Source organism: Cucurbita maxima, unplaced genomic scaffold, assembly GCF_002738345.1.
Source record: "Cucurbita maxima cultivar Rimu unplaced genomic scaffold, Cmax_1.0 Cma_Scf00016, whole genome shotgun sequence".
Classification (NCBI taxonomy): domain Eukaryota; kingdom Viridiplantae; phylum Streptophyta; class Magnoliopsida; order Cucurbitales; family Cucurbitaceae; genus Cucurbita; species Cucurbita maxima.
The window spans coordinates 4,095,770-4,115,714 of record NW_019272032.1 but is presented as its reverse complement, the minus strand read 5'-3'; the positions used below and the strand labels follow the sequence as shown (position 1 = coordinate 4,115,714).

Below are 19,945 nucleotides of genomic sequence, written 5' to 3'. Positions count from 1 at the left end.
TTTTTTTTTTTTTTTTTTTTTTTTCTGTTCCTTACTTCAACCGGTTAAAAGTCAAAATTTCTAAAATATTTATTGGGTCAAAAAATTGGAGAGAATTTCAAACTCACCTTTGTTAAGCAAAAGATTGAAGTCGAGTCAATATCCCTCCGATCCAAGCATCAAGGATTCTCTAGCCAAACGAGTTACCTGCACCACATATATGAAGAACAAAAAATTAACGAGCAAATTTGGAGAAGAAAAATTAATTTTTTTCCTGCTTTAGTAAGAGTAATGACATCTTATCGACAATATCAAAAGGTTAATTCATAATTAAATAATCATATGACGATATTTTCGTGCTACCAGTAATTCTTTCCATTAAGATTTTACACTTAAGAAGGAGAAAGAGAGAAGAGCTTAGTTTTTTCCACTTAAGAACACCTTTAAACCACATGAAAAGTCATTCTAAATACAACGATCTATGGGAATTTCATATTTAGTCAAGAAGACAGGTGGAGGACAATTTGGGAAAAATAGTGAACATGTAAGGGGCAAAAGTGGGGAAGCTCACCAAGATTTTCCTGTCAGAAGTTGAAATATGTCCATCGCATTAAAAACAGTGCAAGAGTAAATCAAATCTTTTGACTAGCGTTAAAATGGCACAAGAACAACTTCGAGCTATGTCTAATGCTAGAAGTTCGATGAAAGAAGGTAGAAGACTCGAAGCAAAACCAAAGGTTAGCCAATTTTAACCAAGAAATTCATAATCACCAGATGCAGTAAGTACCAGAATGGAGAGAACAAAATCTGCAAAAGCTCGCTCTGGATGGGAAACCTGCAAACATGCGTACGAAATGGACAAAAGAAACTCAGAATTTTTAAATGTCCCACAGTTGAATTTATGGTCCATGGAAAGAGATAAAACCACTAAATAAATTTCAGGTTGTTTTTTTAATGCCAAACTTGTGAAACTTTTTCTTCACTATAATCTTTCACAATTCCAAATTTGAAGTGGTCCACATCTTTTGTTTTTATACCAAACTCTTTCGTGGAGCTTTTTCTTCATTATAATAAGATTTTGAACGATTCCAAAATTGAAGTGGTCTACAACTTTTGCTGTTAAACCAAACTCTCATTTTCCCCAATATTAAAAAACTGATATAGAATTTCAACTTATTCATCAACGAAGACCAAAACAAGGTAATCACAACGTTAATAGAAGTTATATATATATGTAAAGAGTTGAATTTTCGTTGAGAAAAGAGAAAGAAGGATAAAAAGGCATACAAATGAATAATTACAAAACAACATGACCCCGACGCTGGATCCCTCTCTAGCCATCTAAAGGTCCTAGTTTTCCTCTTACCTCGCAAACACGGTACAAATTCTACCCTACCACAAAAATCTCATCTCCTGAAACGATGGTTGGGGAAAGAACTCCTTAATCATCTCTTGAAGACCTTAGTGACTAGAAAAATGCAGGTCAAACACCTCAAAGAACGAGTCCATATAGGCCCAGCAAAGTCACAACTCCAAAGAATATTGTCAAGGTCTTCCTCCTCCATCTAACACAAAAGGCAGCAAAATGTATCAATCAAAGAAGGCATCTTTTGCGAGAGCTAATCTAAACTATTTATTCTTGCAGGGATGACCTACCAACGAGGAATTGTACATACTTTGGAACTTTCACATTCAATAAATAAGAAAAAAACCGACGCATCACCCGGGGAGAGATTTAACGAACCAATGCCAAAGGATGTTGGGGTTAGAGGGGGAGCTCCTAAAATCCTTTAGCCAAAGCTTTGTTGCAAATTCTTAAATTTTCCAACTCAAGCCCCTCTAGACAGAGAGTTCCCCACCAACTCATCAGATGCCCAATCCTACCTCATCCACCCCTTCCCACAGGAAATCGGTCAGAATATTTTCTAAGGATTTTACTTAATTGAAGAGTCTATGGACCTTCTCCTCCTTCACTGCTAGTGTGACGTAAAGGCTGAAAATTACTTTGTCGTACTTTTGGAAATTAGTCCCTTGCTACATGAAATTCTGTTCTGCTGGAAGCTGCATGGTAAAGCAAAAGTTTTGTGGGCTGATGCTTCAAGAACTTACCAGATGCCCACTCAGTTCTATAAGCCACTGACCAAAGGATACTCAATGGCAGTAAACTCACCAGATGCCCACTCAGTTCTATAAGCCACTGACCAAAGGATACTCAATGGCAGTAAACTCACCAGATGCCCACTCAGTTCAATTTAGCTGCCTTATCTTTGTATTTTATAGATGTTTCTCCCTTTTGCTGTTATTGTTTCAACTTATAGCCCTATGATACGTATTCAGGTGTTATTGGCTTTTGGCTGTGTAGTTCAATATGAATGAATTGCCGAAGCAAGTTGAGCGAATTTCCGTAACGGTATTTCTCCTTCACTCATCCAACTTTGTGACTTTTCACATGCTTTAAATGACAGGTCCTTAAAAAGTATTTTCTCAAGAAGTATAATAGACAATACATCAAACTATTTTTCTGGTCAAAATGATTCTACACACACATATCCAGTGGTTAAAACAAGAGTAGAGCGTAAGAGTTACCTTGAGTTCCTTGTCTTCTTCACTTGAATGCGGAGACAAACTAGTAAGATAGAACCGCGAATTGCTTTGTCTTCATATGGATAGTTTCCCTTTAAGATAGTAAAACATCTATAGTACTCACCAGCAAGGACAGCGGACCCTACACAAAAAGGCACTCCTGAAACATAAGAGTTAAACGGGACGAATACAGCAACAGCCATAAACACAGCCTGTTCATCAGAAGTTGAACGTGCGAGAAAATTATAATGATTTTTTTTTTTTACGAACACTTAAGATGAAATTCAAAATCTAAATTCCCCAAATACCTGAGAAGGTCAACAGTCTATTGATATTTGAAGCATTCTAGCAACGGAATTGGTACAATAAGATATGATCAACATTCAGGTTTGTTTCAGTCATGCAAGGAAATTATGCACCATCTCTTCATAAAAATTTAATCCAACTCGGGAGAATGCATTCTTCTCTTCCCAAAATATACCAATTATCACGAAAACATATCTTGATTTTCTATCACTAAGCAAATTTTTATAGAAGTACATAACCGCATTACTTCAGAACTGTAAGATTGCAGGTATAAACAAATAAAATTCAGTGAGTAGATCGGAATGGTGTGAAAACAAAATAGCAGAGAATGATGCTCTGCGAACGAAATAACAGCTCGATATTTTTGTTCCGTCGATAAATCATGCGTTCAGTTTAGAAAATTGCAATTCCACCGTGTGAACTATTTTTCTCCTGAAACCGCAATAGCTCTTTCAAATCGTCCATACTATACAATGACTAGATATAATTTTGACTGACGAACTGAAGAATTAAGTTTGAATGAACCTATTTTGTGTTGAACCTTTAGCTCGAGATGAGACTTCACTTCTAGCATGCGCAATAGGAGACAATCCTATCGAAAGAATAGAGAATTCCGATGAGAAAGGAAACAAAATTACTAAAAACTTTCAAAATATCTGATCTCTTGTTTATTGTCAAAGAAACTCGCTGCTGTTCTACATGATAGTGAGACATCGAGAAAAGTGGAATTGATAGTACCTAAATCGAAGCCGGAGACGACCAAAGTTACGAGATCAATAATCTTCGCGGGAAGCCGAACTACATCAAAACTTGAGTTCGAGAGGATCGGCGACGGAGTGAGAGATAAATGGAGGGAGATAGTATCGAGTTGAATTACAAGTTCGCTCCAATTTTCGTTTCTAATTGTTTTAGTTCTTGCTCCATCAATTTTAATGATTGTATCAAATCGATGTAAACACGAGTTTTATATTCGCTAAAGGTTAAATTCGGCATTGTCACGTGACTTAAACGATAAGATTCGAGAAAAAAATATATATATTTAATATCAAATATATTTTATAAAATAATAAATACTCATTTATATGTGGGTGAAATACTTAATTTACAAAAGTTTAATTTTTTATTTTTTATTTTTAAACTGAAAAATATGTTACAAGAATACGCAATTGTAATAAAAAATATATTAATGTGTCTAAAATAATTGTGACGTGGTAAACAAACGAGCAACTCAATGTATGGAAGAGACTAATCAAATGACAATCACAACCAATATACATTTTAAACGATATTGGCCAAAGCTTGACATGTAGAAGATTGTGACCGAGTCAATTGTTTCTTTATATACTAAGAGATTGGAGAGGAGTCAGTAGGACAACAAATCATGTCATATAGCAATAATCATCGAGATCTCCAGTTCAATCAACGTAAATAAAATATATATTTTTTTAAAGATCGTATATTTAAAAGTAACCGTTTGATACCAGCTTCAAATTATTAATATAAATTAAATTTAAACGTGGGTTATTTATTACAATAGAATGTTAAATTATTTAAATTTAAACATCATTCATCATAGTTTTCTTTTAAATTTTGCAATTTTAATTAAATGATATAAATATATATTTTAATAGACAGTATACACTAATGTCGGAAAAATAGAGTAAATTATGATATGTGAATAACAAAGGTTAATAAAGGAATATTTAAAAAAATAGCGTTTTAAATGTCAATAAGTGTGTATTAATGATGATTAATAAATCCGTAATTAATTATAATTATTGGAACACAATTTTTTTACTAGATAAATTTAACGGTTTATGAATTAAAAGGGGAAAAAATTAAATAAAAGTGAACCACAAACGTGTATTATACAATTGATTTTGTTTAAACGTCGTCGTCGTCCTCGAGTGGAAAATCTGTGACGAGTGTTTTAGGGGCGTCTGCTAACAGCAACGGCCGAAAAAAATCCACAGCCATAGCCCATAAGCAACCTCTTCTCCCTTCAATTTCTCAATACACCATCTTCCATTTCTCTCGTCCACGCTCCAATTGCACAGTAACTCAGTGTTCACATTTCGATTTCCACACAACATGGCGTCGATTTTCTTCTCCCCTGCTGCTTCCTCAGCTGCCGTTCTCCCCAGAGTATCGTTCCGACCTCGCTCCGCTTTCCACTCACAAAGGCGGTTTGTTTATTCTTCTGTTGTTTGTTCTAATTCGATCGCCTCTTTAGTTTAGCGTTCAATTTGTTGCGTGAATTTTTCGCGCGTTTTTCGATTTCATGGCTTGTGGCGCTCTCAGTGGCGTAATATGGTACGACTGAGACTGTATCTGTTAGTAATTAGGGTTTGTTTGGTCATATTTCAGTTCATGCATGTTTGGAGTTAGATGCAGCTATGCGAACGCGGGAGTGAGTGATGAATATACGTCGAATACTATAGATGTAGTGGCTGATGTTAGGAGTGAGAAGGTATGCTCTGCGTTAGAGCAGTACCTTTGATTTGTTCACATGGTTGGTAGTAAATTCTGCTTCATCATTTCAGCTAATTGATCATTTCCTACTTTGTCTGTGTGCTTATCTTAGTAGGTTGTGGTCATAGGAGGCAGTGGATTCGTTGGATCTGCCATATGCAAAGCGGCAGTATCCAAGGGCATTGAAATTATTAGTGTTAGCAGGTTCTGTAACAATTTAACATTATTTTATTCTCTCTTCATGTCCCCTTTGCCTGTATGCAGTTTCATTCGAACGTCATATTATGCAGGTCAGGTCGTCCAACCTATTCAAGTTCATGGGTAGATCAAGTTACTTGGGTTCCAGGCAAGTTTTTTTTCTTGGTGTGTCAGCACTTTGGGATTTTTTTATCAATTGGTTCGTCAGAAGAATTCAGGCAGTGGGTAAAATATAGAACTTAGAAATATCTTGAATAAAAAGATGGAATAAATGCTGCATCAACGACCTACATGTTTAAGTGTTAGTTTTCCAATTATCTTGATTTTTCCTTGAGAAGTGAGAGATTCTTTTTTACAGACAAAGGTTTTTATGTCTGGAGATTGTGGAAAAAGGAAAAAGTCATTTGCTCAAGGCAAAATTTTTAAGTGTAGATCTTTATTAGGGAGACATGGAGAGTAAGATTTGTAAAAACTCTCAAAACATATGCAGCTTTTGGATGTCAAAAAAAGAAATAAGGGAATTTTTTCGATTCATAAGCATAAGATCAAATTGAGGCACAAAAGAATTTCCCCTCTGACTGTTGTCACTAGGAAGGTTCAAATAATGTCGAGTTTCATTTTGGCATCCACTTGCCTTTGTACATAGTCTACCGATGACAATATCAATTAGAAATGTGAGACGAACTTTCTTATGTTGTCTACATCTTTGTCGATATTTCTGCGTTTTAATATGTTTAGTTACAACACCTTACCCCTTTGCTGCGATTATCACAATTCACATCTAGTATTCTGGATGAATTTAGGAAGTTCTACAATTTTTGGTATTCATAGGCTGGGTGTAAACGGAAATAGTATAGAAGCTTGTACTTGATTGTCATGAATGAGTTATAGTCACTTCCTTTTTATACATATAAAATACAAAAATAAACCATTCACCTCTCCATACATGAGGGTATAAAAATGGACTTCTTGATTCAGGAGATGTTTTCTACCTCAACTGGGATGAGGTACTTGTTGGGGCTACAGCGGTGGTCTCAACAGTTGGAGGTTTTGGCAGTGAGGAACAGATGAAAAGAATTAATGGCGAGGCCAACATTGTGGCTGTGAATGCTGCATATGATTTTGGTAAGCAATTTTTGGATTGCACATTTTGACTAGTAACAACCTGTTATTGATCTTTATGAAATTAGCTCCAACCCTCTCAAGTCTGTAAAACCCAGCACTTGAGAGGTTATTTGTTCGAAATTTCTGTTGCACAGTTCGATTTTTTGTGATTTTATGATCCATGTTACATTGTTAACTGCACTGTTCTAAAGATTTTTCTTCCTGGCAGGAATTCCCAAGTTTGTCTTAATATCAGTCCACGATTACAATCTACCTTCTTTTCTACTTTCCTCTTCATACTTCACTGGAAAGAGGGAAGCAGAGTCTGCGGTCCTCTCCAAATTTCCAAGATCTGGTAAATTTCTACGTGCCTTCCAGTTTTTACAATGACCCAGATTGGGGGTCAGCATTTTTGTTCATAAACCAAGTAGGTATTAAAGTAAAAAACTTTCACTTAAATACTTAGTGAATATGTATCATCCCATGCCCCAATGAACTATGATTAGTGATATAGGAGGTTGAGAGATTAGATAATTAGTCTAGTTGTTAATTTTGGGTTGATTGGTGCTTAATTAGTTCTTTGTTTATTTATTGTAAGGCTATTAATAACCTCTTTTTCTTTGAATATTATTTGAAATTGAGCTTTGTTCTTAGAGGGTGTTCTCTCTAACCTTTGGGATGGATCTCTCTAACTTTTGTTCTTGTTCTTGCTAGATGATCCTCATCTGAACGGTTAAACATAAAACCATTATGTTTTTCGATATGTCGAACTTCTGAACAACCCTCATAGCTGTTCAGAAATTTCTTATTCACTTTAAGTAAGCCATATTGTTCATTGATTTGCAGGAGTTGTACTGAGGCCCGGTTTCATATATGGAAAAAGGAGGGTAGATGGCTTTGAGATTCCCCTGGACTTGGTTGGAGAACCAGTGGAAAAAATTCTGTCCGCCTTGGGAAACTTCATTAAACCTCTAAGTTCCATTCCAGCTTCTGACATTTTTCTGGCCCCCCCTGTCAGCGTGGACGATTTGGCACTTGCTACTATCAATGCGATCGGGGATGACGACATGTTTGGTGTTTTCACGATTGAACAGATCAAGGAAGCTGCAGCGAAAGTGAGAGCGTGACATTGCCTTGAAGAAACACATCTCTTGGATTGGAAAATATCATAATCTTGGAAGTTAGTTTCTCTAATTATATATATAGATAGATATTATGTATAATATTTTATTGGTTAAATTATAAGTTTGGGGAACTTTTAAAATTACAAATTTGATCAATGGTTTTATCTATTTATTTAATAAATCAGTTAATTTTATGAATTTATACATCCAAAATTGAAATTGAAAGACTTTTGAAAATTAATTTTATATTATATTTTGTAGTTTGAAAATTAGTTTTATATTATATTTTATAGGGCATGTATAGAGACTAAATTGGATGAACCCGAATTGATATTTCAATTTTAAAAATATTTAAGATATATATAGAGCATAAGAAACAAACATATTTAATCTTTATTGACTGACGAGAAATGTCCTCTAAGTAAGGAATGTTATAGCTTATAAAAAATAAAATTAAATATTAACTATAGTGATTGTTATAACCGACTAATGAACGAGTTTGATGCAAATTTAAGACATTTCTCCACGAAGATAAGGAGGAGAATCGGCCTACCACGAATTAAAAGAAGACAAGCCACCTTGTGGGGCATGCATTACATTCGTAAAACGACACCGTTTCTGTAACGTTGTCCCCGTGAACTTCGGCTCCAAGCAACTTTACTTTCACGTCGCTATCACAAGGACTTGGCTGAGTCCACTTCCCACACTCGAATATAAGTCTTAGATGTTTTCCAACCAACGGCGTCGTTTCATCTCTTTCCCGCTCCTTCGCAACGCTTCGCGCTGAGTCCACCTCCGAAGACCTAGATTCCCCCTTTCGTCTAGTTCATCGTCTGAATGTTTCGTTCTCAGATCTTGTGTAATTCTCTTTCGGTTTCTTTCATATTTTTANTTTTTGTTGTTGTTTTTTGGTCTGTGTTTTTTTTTTTTTTTTTTTGAACTTGGCTTGATTTTGCGACTTTGAGGTCTTTTTGTGGATTTCATCTGTTTATTTCTGCTTACGTGATTATGTATGTGTAAATCAGGTACTAGATTTTCTCTGTTGATGTTTTGGAACCAATTGACAATGTTGTTTCAGTTTTCAAAAAGTTAATTACGTTTTTTTGAGATCTTCTTGCTTTGATAATTCGTTTTCTTCAATAAGAAGTATCTTATATGGAACATTTTAGTTTTTTTTTTTTTTTTTTGCTCACCTATGATTTTACCCGTAACTGCTTCCGGTTTATTTTTCTTTTGAAGGTTTATTTATTTCTTTTTATGAACAGTCTTTTGAAGAATTTCAATGGTATGTTAGCGACTTGGGGTATAATTTGACTGATTTTTGGTGGCTGCGGATAATGGGGAAAAGGACCCTCTTGTGCAGGATGACCGCTGATTGCAGACAACGGTATTGTCTGCTCGAATCTTATTTTATTACCATCTGATAGACCATTGTTATTTAGAAATGTTTTGACAAATATTCTGCTCCTTTTGTCGAGGTGGGGGATTTTTCTGTTTCTAAGGGGACATAAGGTATTCATTTTTGGAACAACTCTTTCTTTTGATATTTGACGAGCCCTTGACCTTTATTCTCCCTATTTTATCCTCGAGGGCATACATGGTAGAGTAAAGCCCATGGATTGTTTTTAGAGAAATTTGTCTTGTCTGATAGTAGATAGTAGGGGTGTACATTGGTCGAGTTGGGTCGAGTTTGGGGGTATTTTATGGATTTTCTCGAATTTTTTGGTTGGTCAATTCCTTGATGCCACCTATCTGATTAGAGAGGGCTACCTAACCCATTCCAATCATTCTGGTACTTGGTCGGGTTGGGAGCATTTGAGATTTTGAGTTAGGAGATGACAAAACAAAAGAGTCAAAATGAGAAGTGTTGGCAAATGACGAATGATGAGCGTCGAAGAGTGAGAAGTTGTAAATGACAGACAGTGGTGAATCGAGCACCGACGAACAATGAACAGTGGTGAATGCAGTTTGGATTTTGAGAGAATGAAGAGAGAGGGGAAATTGAACGATGAGTGGCGAAGAGCGAAAATGGTAAACTACAAGCAGTGATGGCCAACGAGCAGGAACAAACAATGAAAGACCATGAAGGACAGTTTGGGTTTTAGAGAATGAAATGTGATAGGAGGGAGATTGAACGATCCAACGAGAGAGACTAAGAGAGAGAGAGCGAGAGACAGGAAGGTGTATATGTGCACTCTGTAGTTGAAAATGTCAGGGAGAGAATTATTGTCTTAAAAGGCTATTGAAGCTTACGCCTTGAAGCTCATCTCGAGACAAGATTAACTTTTAGCCTCAAAACTTATGCATTCTTTGAACCATACGTGGCTTGTGTATTTCACAGGAGAGTATATCATCTCTATGAAAATTCACTGAGGCTTAAAGTCTCTATGAAAACACATTGAGTCTTTAAGTCTCTACGTCTCGTATAATGATTAGAAAAATAATACTAATTTGCCCCATTCTTTAAAATATTAAGGTTTGAGTTTTAACAATTTGAACTATTGCTACTTTTATCCCTTAGGCTTTAAAAACATTTAAGGCAAAAATTTATAGAATAACTTAATCCTATTAGTGAAAATAATAACGATGTTAAAGATATCTTTTAGAAATTTTGATTAAGTGGCAATTGACATGGGTGTTTTTTTTTTTTAATCTTTTGATATAAGTATTATGTTTAGCAATACTTTGTTCACACAAATTTAGGATTTTTGTCTTCTTTTTTGTTTTTGCCTCTGTGGTTCCTAGATCCATGCTCTTGATCTATTATTATTGCTATTTTTAAAATTCATTTCTCCGTATGCAGTTAGTCCTTCATGTGCTCAATTTTAGTGTTCAAGTCCCTTATTGTTAGTTATATGATATTTTTATTTATTTCTGCATTCTTTTTGAAAAATGACGTCTATCGTGGAGGTTGACATGCTCAACGCTTGAGTTGGATCCTTTTTCTTATTTTGGATACAAATGTGTTCTACAGGAGTAATTGGGGCATGCACATTAATCCTGTAGATATTTTATTTAAAAGGCAGGGTCTCTTTCATCTCGTTAAAACTCAAAATTAATATTGCAATTACAACCATTAAAGAAAGGACAAGGATTTGCTTGAGCCATGAGAGCATAAGACATAATCTTACTGAGAAATAGAAGAAATTATTAAAAAAAGGTCTAGCACTAAAGTGTTTCATATTGATAAAGCACAGAGGCGAGTGGCACCCCACCCTACCCTAAAGGAAAATGAGTTATGATCATTGAGAAACTTGAATAAAACCTATTAATAAATCGAGAAGTACTAGATCACAGAAGAATTAGAATTTCCTTAGAAACCTTCAAAGTACCATACTCATGTAGTAACTTGCAGAAAGCTCATTACTATGTCGACAAAGGAGAAACAAATTATTCAAAGACTTGTTGTCACATTTATGCATAATATACGAAGGTTGCACGAAAGTATAGTGTCTTTTACTTTTTGTGACAATGAGATTACTTGATCTTTTGATTTCTGATGGCCTAACAACCACGTGAATTTCTGAAGGATTCATATTAAACTAGATATATTTAAGTGATCAATATTAAGATTAGAAAGGAGCTATTTCTTTTTCAATTATTTTTTTAATGGGAAACTGCCAGACTCTGATAAGGAGGGAACATTGCAAAAGAAAAAAGGTTGATGAGACATCGCCTAAACAAAAAAAATTCTCCAATGGTGCTAATAGATAAAGAGTCATATTTACAAAAGAATTATTTAGGGAGCACCAAAGCGAAGTCCTAAAAAGAATAGGTACCTCAACAAAGACGGTGGAAATTTATTCTTATTTTCCATCCAAGTATTCCAAAGAAGATTTTAATGAATAAGGCTTTCAGGTTTTGTTTGAAATGGTGGCTAAGCAATAATTGAGTTGAGTCTTGGAGGGTGGGAAGGGGAACACATGCTGAACATCAAAAGTATACTGTAGATGGCACCATTAAAATTGAGGGTAAGAACAATATATGAAGAAGTGATCCTGAGATTACGAACTCTAGGACAAAGAGGGCAACTATTAGGTGAAGTATAACAATGGGAATTCCTTCTTTGGCTAATGTCGCCTAGAACATAATTCCGAAGGAAAGAAAGAGATCCTTGTGCTTCTTGGCTCCCTTTTCTTTTTTGTTCCTGATCTTGACTTATATATCGTCTTAATTTCTTTTGAGTTATGATGAATTGATACATGATACAGATTTGAAAGTGGTGGAAAGAGGTTTTTTTGAACTATTATTCAAAATATTTACTTAAAGGTGTGGCTCTTATTCTTTTTTTGGAATGATATTTAGTTTGGACGGATGGCACTCCAGTGTCCAATTTTGTAAATCTATGGAAGGCTGGATCTTGAATCTGTTATTCATTTACTGGACTTGTTGCATGGTAAGTGAGCAGAACAGAATTGAACTGGTACAGAAACCAATTGTGTATGTATTGGTGAAGGGAACAGAAGAATATGTAAGAAACTCAATTGTTGAAAATATCAGTGAACTAGACGGATCAAATCAGATGGTGCAGATATGTGTTAACCAGAAACAGGAAAATATGTAGAGATCTTCGTTGATATTTCATCCGGGTGCACCGAGTTGGAAGCTGGATTATAATATTCCATGAACCATGGCATTTGTGCAGCCAAGGAGCCGTCAAATGGTCCTGACAGAACAGGTTCTCACCTTTTATTTGTCTGTGGAGGGCTTTGAAGACCATGCCAATTGTTTTATTACAAATTTATTGCGTAGGGAAAGCATTAATCTATTTGAGAAGCTAAATTCTGATGCTGGTATTCCGACTCATTATGAAGGAGCTATGAAGACTATGATTCTTTTCTCGAATATTACCCAAACTGCTCCATCCGCTGGAATTTACTGTATCATGACATTGAGATTTCTGGTCCAGGGAAAAGAGTTTGACATGATGAATATTGTTTTTGTGTTTTCTATTCAATGTCTTTTTATAAATATTATCCCCTGCGTTCTGTTATTTTTCAGTACAGGATTATTTTTGTATTCTTGTTTGCTACTTTGCATGCTTCTTTTCTAGTTTTGCTATATTCTTCAGGTCTGCTCATAAAATTGTTAAAAAGGAGATCTTTCTTGTCTCTTACAGACCCATCAGAAAAGTTGTATATTGAGGACTTCCTATTCCTGCAACAATGCCATTTTACTGTGGGCTCCTGTGATGCAGGAAATTATCTTGGAAAAACTAGGAATTATTTCAGTGACATCTTCCGTTGACTGTCTGCGTGATGTTAATATATTTTACATTAGTTCTATAGACTGATTTTATCTTTTCTTTTGCTAGTCATCTGTTGTTCTGCAAAAAAATTTCTTATCTGGAAGTTGAATATGCCAAGTGATTTTTTATAAGATATTGCGCTCATCTTCGGGGAAGTATTGTTATATTTCAGACCAAGAATCTGCAATTTAAATTAATTGAAAGTTCAACAACTAAATTTCTTTTGCAGGGTTTATGAATTATCTCAATTGCATGGTTTTTCTAACCCCTGGATTCCGAAGAGGAGATCTGTAAATATTTTCCTAACAGTTGACCTTTTAGGATATTGTTTGTAGTTAAGGATTGTGATCTTGTAGATGAAATGGAAACAAAGTTAACTAAGGTTCTGGATAATGGCAAAAAGATCGTTGTGGGTTTGAAGAGGAAAAGGGCAAATGAAGGCATGGCACATGTTGGAGCTAGCTACAATGCATTTTTGTCCAAGTTAACCTCATCTAGGAATAGACATGCCAAGTGCAAGAGACTCGATGACTGTGAAGTCAGTTGGGGGTCAAACTCAAGAAGATCTTTTCTTAGGAGCTATAAAAATTTTAGCAGAAGTGGACTTCCCCAGAGGTTTCTATATTACGAAGATGGGGATTGGGTAGATTACCCTCAGATAATTGTTGAGTTGATTAGGAAACAGTTTCAGATTAAAAATGCGGCAATTGAAGTGGAATTTAGTGGTCGTCATTTGCTGCTAGATGCTCTGTATATGATCCAAGTAGAACTGAAAACAGCTATTCAGCAGCACATTGGCTGGATTGATGACAATGGTCGATGTTTCTTTCCAGAATTTTATTCAGTTGACAGTGAGATGCATCAGTTCCACCACTATGAGCTGGAAGACGCTTCTGATGTTGCACTATCAAACCATACAGGAATGAGAGAGATCAATTTGCATCTTGAAATTGGAATAACTGAATCGAATAGTTCTCAATCGGAAAAGTATATTGAAGAGTCCAATAGAGACAACAAGATACATATTACCAAAGAAAAATCATGTGATATTGATGGGGGTTGGGAAGGCAGTGAAACTGAAAGTCAGAAACCTGTTGCTGAAATGCAAGAGGCAGATGGAGGAATTAGAGAGATTGGTTGTTCGATGACACCTCAAGATGAGCTAATGCATTCAACTCTGGATTCTGATGATGTAAAAAATATGTTCTTAATGGGCATGAGACCTACTAAGAACAACATTGAAGTACTCGAGGTCAAACGTTGGTCTAGTCATTTAATGCAGGATATATCAGATCTTTTTCAAAAACAAATAGAGATAACCAGGAAGAGTCGTGGGAATGCCAATGTTCAATATGGTTGGCTAGCTGGGAATAAGGATGTATTATCTGGTAGCATGCTATATGGGGTAGGTCACTCCGGACTAAAGCTTACATCCTCATATGGTGTTCACCTTTCACCTACAAGCTGCGCACATCTTAGGTATCATTTCATCCTTAGTTAAGTAGTGTATGTAATTTAATGGCAGTTTATTGTAAAGATAAGATAATAGGCTAATAGCTAGCTTATTATAATTTATCTTTTCACGTTTTTATAAGTTTAATGGACCTCTCAACCCTAGGGAAGAACACAAATTCTGGTTGTCATTTTTTGGTGTTTGAACCCACACACCTCATGTTAAAGAAAATCGCCACCTCTTCCATTCTCTTTTTACAACATATAATCATGCAAATGAATCTTCATGAAAAAGAGTTGTATTATGGTCATCACAATACTGAAATAGTATCTTAAACAAATGCATTATGTTATTTTTAGCTTTAGCTGTATGGATAACTCTTTTGTTCTGCTTTATTACTCATGGAGATCAAATTCTGCATTGGTTTAGTGCGGACAATTGTGATGAAGATGAAGAAGGGGTTAGATACATAGTGTTCTGTCATGTCATATTGGGAAATGTGGAAGTTGTCACTTCTGGATGTAGACCATATCGTCCCAGTTCTGTAAACTTTGACAGTGGAGTAGATGACCTTCATAATCCAAGTCAATATATCGTTTGGAATATGAATATGAAAAGCCACATTTTCCCGGAGTATGTTGTTAGTTTCAAGTTATCATCAAGTCCTCCTGAACGTGGTAAGTTCTCTTTTGGTTGCCATGCTCATTTCTTGTTTACTTTTTTTTATGAATAACCAAACTTCCATTGAGGAAAAATTTAAAAAAAAGTAAAGATATACAAAAAATGGAAACGTGCTAAAGAAGTGGCCTCCAATCAGGTAAAACAAGACCTAACAAACAATTACAAACGGCAAGCTCATTTCTTGATTATGGGTTCATAATTTTCTTTTAATCTTGTGTGGCACATGTACCTGGAGAAAAATGTGAACTTATGAGGATGCATGAATGCTATGATGTTCTTTCATTATTTATATATTTTAGCTCTCTTCTCTGTCCCTGCTTTTTCTTTGCCGGGAGACTTGTGGAAATCTGAGTTACTATTTTAATAATCTTTTTGTTACTGATTTACTCTTCATAGATGTTATTAAATAGGTTTTTTTGTTTAAGGTTTATTTGTTCAAGGGGTTCCAGCTGTTCAAAACCGAGGAATTGATTCAAAAGGGCTTCGGAACCAGTTGCAGTTAAATTGCTCTTCAATTGAATCAGTAAGGCCCTCTATAGGTTCTAATATTATGTTGTATGCGGGATTTTCTGGGGTTTTAATTCTACAATAACCAGGTTTAACTGCCACTTTTGTAAGTTGTGAGCTTGTGAACCTACTATTATGCTATTTATTCAACAGGATTTGAACTTGATTTTGAGCCAGCATAGATTTCCAAAGGTTTCCCCCATTCTTGTTCTGCCAAAGCCTTTATTTCCACAAATAGTTAAGCTAATTTGTCTTTGTTTCTTCCTTGCCACCTTTAACATTATTCATTGACTGCCACGTTTCTAATTCCTAGGTTTGGGCATCACTATTCAAATTACTTTTTCCCTTTGATTATCACACTGTTACGTTACTCTTAAACTATTTCAATTGGCACGTTGCCTAGCATTCTGGGAAAGTCAGATTACAGGATTCCTTGTAGGAAGGAGGAAACAATCGTGTTTCTAGGCCCTTGTGGTCAAAACTGTGAGCGACGAATTGTTGGGTTCTTGGTGGGAAATTAAAAATTTTGGAGCTGTTATGCAGCATAGGTTTAGAAGAAATGCAAAATTTCTTTTGTTAACACAATGGAACTTTTAAGGCAAAGGATGAGAACCGGGAATTAATTTTTTATTTGCTGAATATCATAGTTTTGAATATTACTCATTGGAGATTTCTGTCCTCTGCAAGCATGATGAGTTTTTATTGTATCAATACAACGTTTTGTTTTTGCTTAAGAAAAAAATTGTTTTGTAAAAAACTTAAAAGAAATACTGTTTAGAAGATCTACAAGGCGAACACGTGAACAGAGAAGCAAGTCTGAGGCGTTCAAATCATTAAAGCTAGATTGTTCTCTTTCCTTCTATCTCTAGCTGTTAATATTGAAGGAAATCTTACTTTTTAGGAGGACTGTGTGTCGTCACCAGCTCCTGAAAAGAGATGCACAGAAAAGCTTGACCATGGATCAAGCTTGTTGAAGACTCCCAAGTCCCCCTGGATGCACTTTTCTATGTTGTTTGATGCCATTTCAAAAGAAGTTTCTCTTGATAACATGAAATTGGTGAAGAGTCATTATGGCTTATTTAGAGTAAGTGAAAAGTGTCTGTAAGTGCATTCCTGTATTTTTATTTGTATAGTCTATAATCTTTTGATATTCCTTTTCTTGGTTACATATTAGGAAAAGAAGATCAGTAGGGACGAATTCATCCGAAGGTTGAGGTCCATTGTTGGGGATCCATTACTGAGGTCTATGCTAACGAGTCTCCATTGCAAGGTATGTTCTATGTGCTATGTATATATGTCCAGTTCTTGTACGGTGTTGAGTTGTTTGGTTGTAATGCGAAATTCTGGCATTTTAATCAGGGTTATGCGCAGCTGGTCAACATTATGTTTTACAAATTTCTTTCCATGTGAAAGGCTATTTGCTTGATTTTCTGCAGACAGTTGCCAAAAAAGCTAAAGAAGTTACATAAGCGTTAGATCTGTCCTACTCTCCCCTCACCAAACACCATATAGATTCAAAGGGTCTAATTGATTCCCAGAATTCCTCAGGATGAAGAAGTCCATCTTTGAAGAACACCTGAGTCCTCTCAAACCAAACTCTCATAAGAGTGACCGTCACTGGATTGAACAGAAATTCGTACCAAATCAGCTTAGGGTTTAAAACCAAATAGTATGAACAAAGGGGCTGTGTGAGTGGTTGGGCTGGGCTTCCAAGTCTCGTTTGCAGATAACACACCTCTTTAGTTAAAAAGAGAACTTTAGGGTTTTTTTTGGTTACAAATCTCCAGTATTCAACTGACCTTGAATGAACATCGAACGGAAAACTTCCAACTTTGATTTCTCATTGGACAACTTTCTTGTAATCACATATTGGTGTTGGGTCTGTTCAAGCTCCCTTTATTTCATTCTTCCAAAGGAAAGCTTTATTCTTTCTAGGGATGCCTGCCTGCTAAATAATCTCGATCTTGCATGTTCAAGAGGCATCAGATTGATGTACTGGGAAGGTAGGAACAAGGGAGCTTAGCTTAAGGTGAAGCACCACCGTTATGGAGGGTGCACCTTTCAGGTAAATAACGACAAATAACAGGGGGAATGGCAGGGAAGAGTGCCTTGAATCAAGCTCAGTCTCCTCACTCCTTTACAAAACTTAGATAACCTTTGGACCAGTTGCTTCTCTTCAAGAGTATTTTTCAGGTTATTGAATTCATTTCCTTGAGTTTTATCATATGGAGGGTGATTTATTACCTTAACTTTGGGAACTGCCTCCGTCGTTCCCATTATGCATCTATTAGAAGGAAGAATGATGATTCATGTCTTTTTCATTGAAGTTTGAGTCCAAAGTGGATTGTGTTTTTTTTTTTTTTTTGTTGGAGTAATAAATCAAACTTTTATTCGGAGGAATGAAAGAATGAAAGAATGTACAAAGACATACAAAGAAAAAGAAGCTAACAAAAGGAGTCCAGAACTACAAGAAAGGACTCCAATACAAAAGAATACGACCAAGCTGATAGTTATAAAAAAATCAGATCAATGGGGAAGCCCATGAGGATGCGTTAATCTCTCCACCCCTTCTCAAATAGATTGCTATAGGAATTAGAATTTTTCTGTTGGCCAGGAAACAGTTAAAAGGTTGAGAGTTTAGCTAACCTTTCATTCTCACTTACAACTATGGGGAATCCCGGAATCACTTCAAAAGTGATATTTCTGTCTCAGTGATACTAGATGAAGATTGTATTTAGTCTTGTTCGCTGTTCTATTCTCATATCCATGCTGCATGTAAGGTCTCACATGTAATTTTTAATCTTCAAAAATGTTTGTTACCGAAGACTAACTTATTTATAATTTCAAATTTGCTGGGAATTTATGACATTTCTATCTCAACTTCAGTGGGAAAATGTATTTAGTCTTGTTCGCTGTTCTATTCTCATATCCTTCGAGCCTGGACTGTCCTTTTAGAAAAAAAAAAAAGTATATATATATATATATATAGAAGTATTCTATTGTTGCCGCATGTTAGAATCTTCTTGGTGTTTATGACTTGTGAGTTGGGAGGAACAATAAATTCTTTAAGATGAAAGAAAGTCTTTTTATTTTTATTTTTATTTTTTCTTGGATTTTCCTGTTTTGTTAGCATTTTCTTGATAAATTATGTATTCTTGGTGTCGGGGTTTCTTTTCTTATAATATATTTTAAAATTTAATCTTCAGTAGATTGGGAGTTGGATCTTCCCAGCCTTTGAAATTTCACGTCTTCAATAAATTTTTTTCTCCGGGTAAAGATTAAAAGATTGCTAGCAAGTATGATCATTGGAAACAGAATCAAAATTACAACTGTTATCAGACGAGCCACTAAATTTTGGTTGTAATATAAATTTGTTTTCATTTTTAACCTTGAATTAAAATGTAAAACATGGTAGTAGAGGAAATTGTTGCTTTTTAAAATTAGAAATCGAGATTCCGTGGAGGAAAGAAATGCAAGATCCAAGTAAGCAACTATCTTCAATAACCATACTCCCCTCTGTCGATCATGTCACTTTTATTTTTGGAGTTTATCATGGATGATAGTTGCGGTTCTGTTACACGCAAATTCTCAAGTAATATTTTCTCGTTTCAGCTACCTCCGAAGTCTCCATGTTCTTTAAAAGTTCCGAAGGAGGAGAAAGAAGGTTGAGGTTGTTGGTAAGAAGTTTGTTTTTAGGTTCCTTCCATCATATGGAGTTTGCCTACTGTTATTTTGTCTTTGAATTTGTCGACCTGATTTGTGAACGTCTCTATAGAAGCTATGTGAGACAGTTGCTATTTATTATATTTGTGAACATCTCGGTTAATCAATTATTTATATAAACTCTGTCAATTGCTTCTACTCCTATCTTACCTTTTGCATTACAATTTTCTGCATCTTTTCATACTTGTCCTCAATTTACTACAATTTAACTAACTTATAGCTCATGTAAAAGGAAAATCTCGATCCACTTTCACCTACGAACTGAAAATTGAGCTTATAAGACTGTTTCTAAAAACGTATTCAAATTAGTAGATCTCGGTTCATTTTTAATCATGATTCTGCTTGGTTTAATCCAACTGTTTATCTGATCAGTTCATTGATTCAAGTATATGGCCTGGTTGTGCTTGAGTAGTCTCCAGGCTTCTCCGTTCATATCTATTTGTCGTTGTTTGTTTGTGAATTGGGAACTGTGCAAACTCTTTTCAGGTAAACTTGCAAGTGGTTCATTTATCCTTTTCTCTATTACGAAACCCTTTACTATTCACATGTTATGTATATGTTTGGTTC

General features: G+C 35.4%; 3 protein-coding genes across 9 annotated transcripts in view; 2 read left to right on the top strand and 1 right to left on the bottom strand.

Annotated features, from left to right (window-relative positions):
• LOC111491142 (glycerol-3-phosphate acyltransferase, chloroplastic) overlaps positions 1 to 3,793 on the bottom strand; it is a 13,312-nt gene extending 9,519 nt beyond the window's left edge. Inside the window, exons 1-5 of one of the 5 annotated variants that reach the window (XM_023139913.1) lie at positions 3,607 to 3,782; positions 3,394 to 3,460; positions 2,566 to 2,704; positions 551 to 814; positions 108 to 186 (exon numbers count right to left, since the gene is read on the bottom strand). The gene's annotated coding sequence lies outside the window, so the exon portion shown is untranslated. Of the gene's footprint in view, positions 1 to 107; positions 187 to 550; positions 815 to 2,565; positions 3,461 to 3,606 lie in introns of all 5 variants that reach the window. The other 4 variants (XM_023139915.1, XM_023139910.1, XM_023139911.1 and 1 more) reach the window with 4 other exon arrangements.
• Positions 3,794 to 4,778: 985 nt separating this feature from the next.
• On the top strand, positions 4,779 to 7,791 carry LOC111491450 (uncharacterized protein At1g32220, chloroplastic). Its single transcript, XM_023140371.1, has 7 exons — positions 4,779 to 5,054; positions 5,236 to 5,338; positions 5,456 to 5,544; positions 5,631 to 5,686; positions 6,517 to 6,663; positions 6,872 to 6,997; positions 7,489 to 7,791. Exons 1-7 carry the CDS (start codon positions 4,960 to 4,962, stop codon positions 7,767 to 7,769), a joined length of 897 nt encoding a protein of 298 aa, XP_022996139.1. The 5' UTR covers positions 4,779 to 4,959; the 3' UTR covers positions 7,770 to 7,791.
• A 698-nt stretch (positions 7,792 to 8,489) lies between these two features.
• On the top strand, positions 8,490 to 19,522 carry LOC111491440 (inactive poly [ADP-ribose] polymerase RCD1-like). 3 transcript variants are annotated; one of them, XM_023140358.1, is made up of 9 exons: positions 8,490 to 8,625; positions 9,032 to 9,153; positions 9,245 to 9,278; positions 13,244 to 14,493; positions 14,897 to 15,144; positions 15,574 to 15,671; positions 16,557 to 16,739; positions 16,830 to 16,925; positions 19,268 to 19,520. In XM_023140358.1, exons 4-9 carry the CDS (start codon positions 13,376 to 13,378, stop codon positions 19,322 to 19,324), a joined length of 1,800 nt encoding a protein of 599 aa, XP_022996126.1. In that variant the 5' UTR covers positions 8,490 to 8,625; positions 9,032 to 9,153; positions 9,245 to 9,278; positions 13,244 to 13,375; the 3' UTR covers positions 19,325 to 19,520. The 3 variants fall into 3 exon arrangements, with proteins under 3 accessions (XP_022996126.1, XP_022996125.1, XP_022996127.1); XM_023140357.1 differs by lacking the exon at positions 9,245 to 9,278 and having other exon boundaries at positions 19,268 to 19,522; XM_023140359.1 differs by lacking the exon at positions 9,245 to 9,278 and having other exon boundaries at positions 8,502 to 8,605.
• Positions 19,523 to 19,945: the final 423 nt, after the last annotated feature.

Bases quoted from the DNA above. Each gene is read 5' to 3' on its own strand.
- LOC111491440 (XM_023140357.1), top strand. From the start codon at position 13,376: ATGGAAACAAAGTTAACTAAGGTTCTGGATAATGGCAAAAAGATCGTT. The intron at 14,494-14,896 runs GTATCATTTCAT...GCATTGGTTTAG, and splicing joins ACAAGCTGCGCACATCTTAG to TGCGGACAATTGTGATGAAG. The intron at 16,740-16,829 runs GTAAGTGAAAAG...GTTACATATTAG, and splicing joins GTCATTATGGCTTATTTAGA to GAAAAGAAGATCAGTAGGGA.
- LOC111491450 (XM_023140371.1), top strand. From the start codon at position 4,960: ATGGCGTCGATTTTCTTCTCCCCTGCTGCTTCCTCAGCTGCCGTTCTC. The intron at 5,055-5,235 runs GTTTGTTTATTC...GTCATATTTCAG, and splicing joins GCTTTCCACTCACAAAGGCG to TTCATGCATGTTTGGAGTTA. The intron at 5,687-6,516 runs GCAAGTTTTTTT...TTCTTGATTCAG, and splicing joins TCAAGTTACTTGGGTTCCAG to GAGATGTTTTCTACCTCAAC.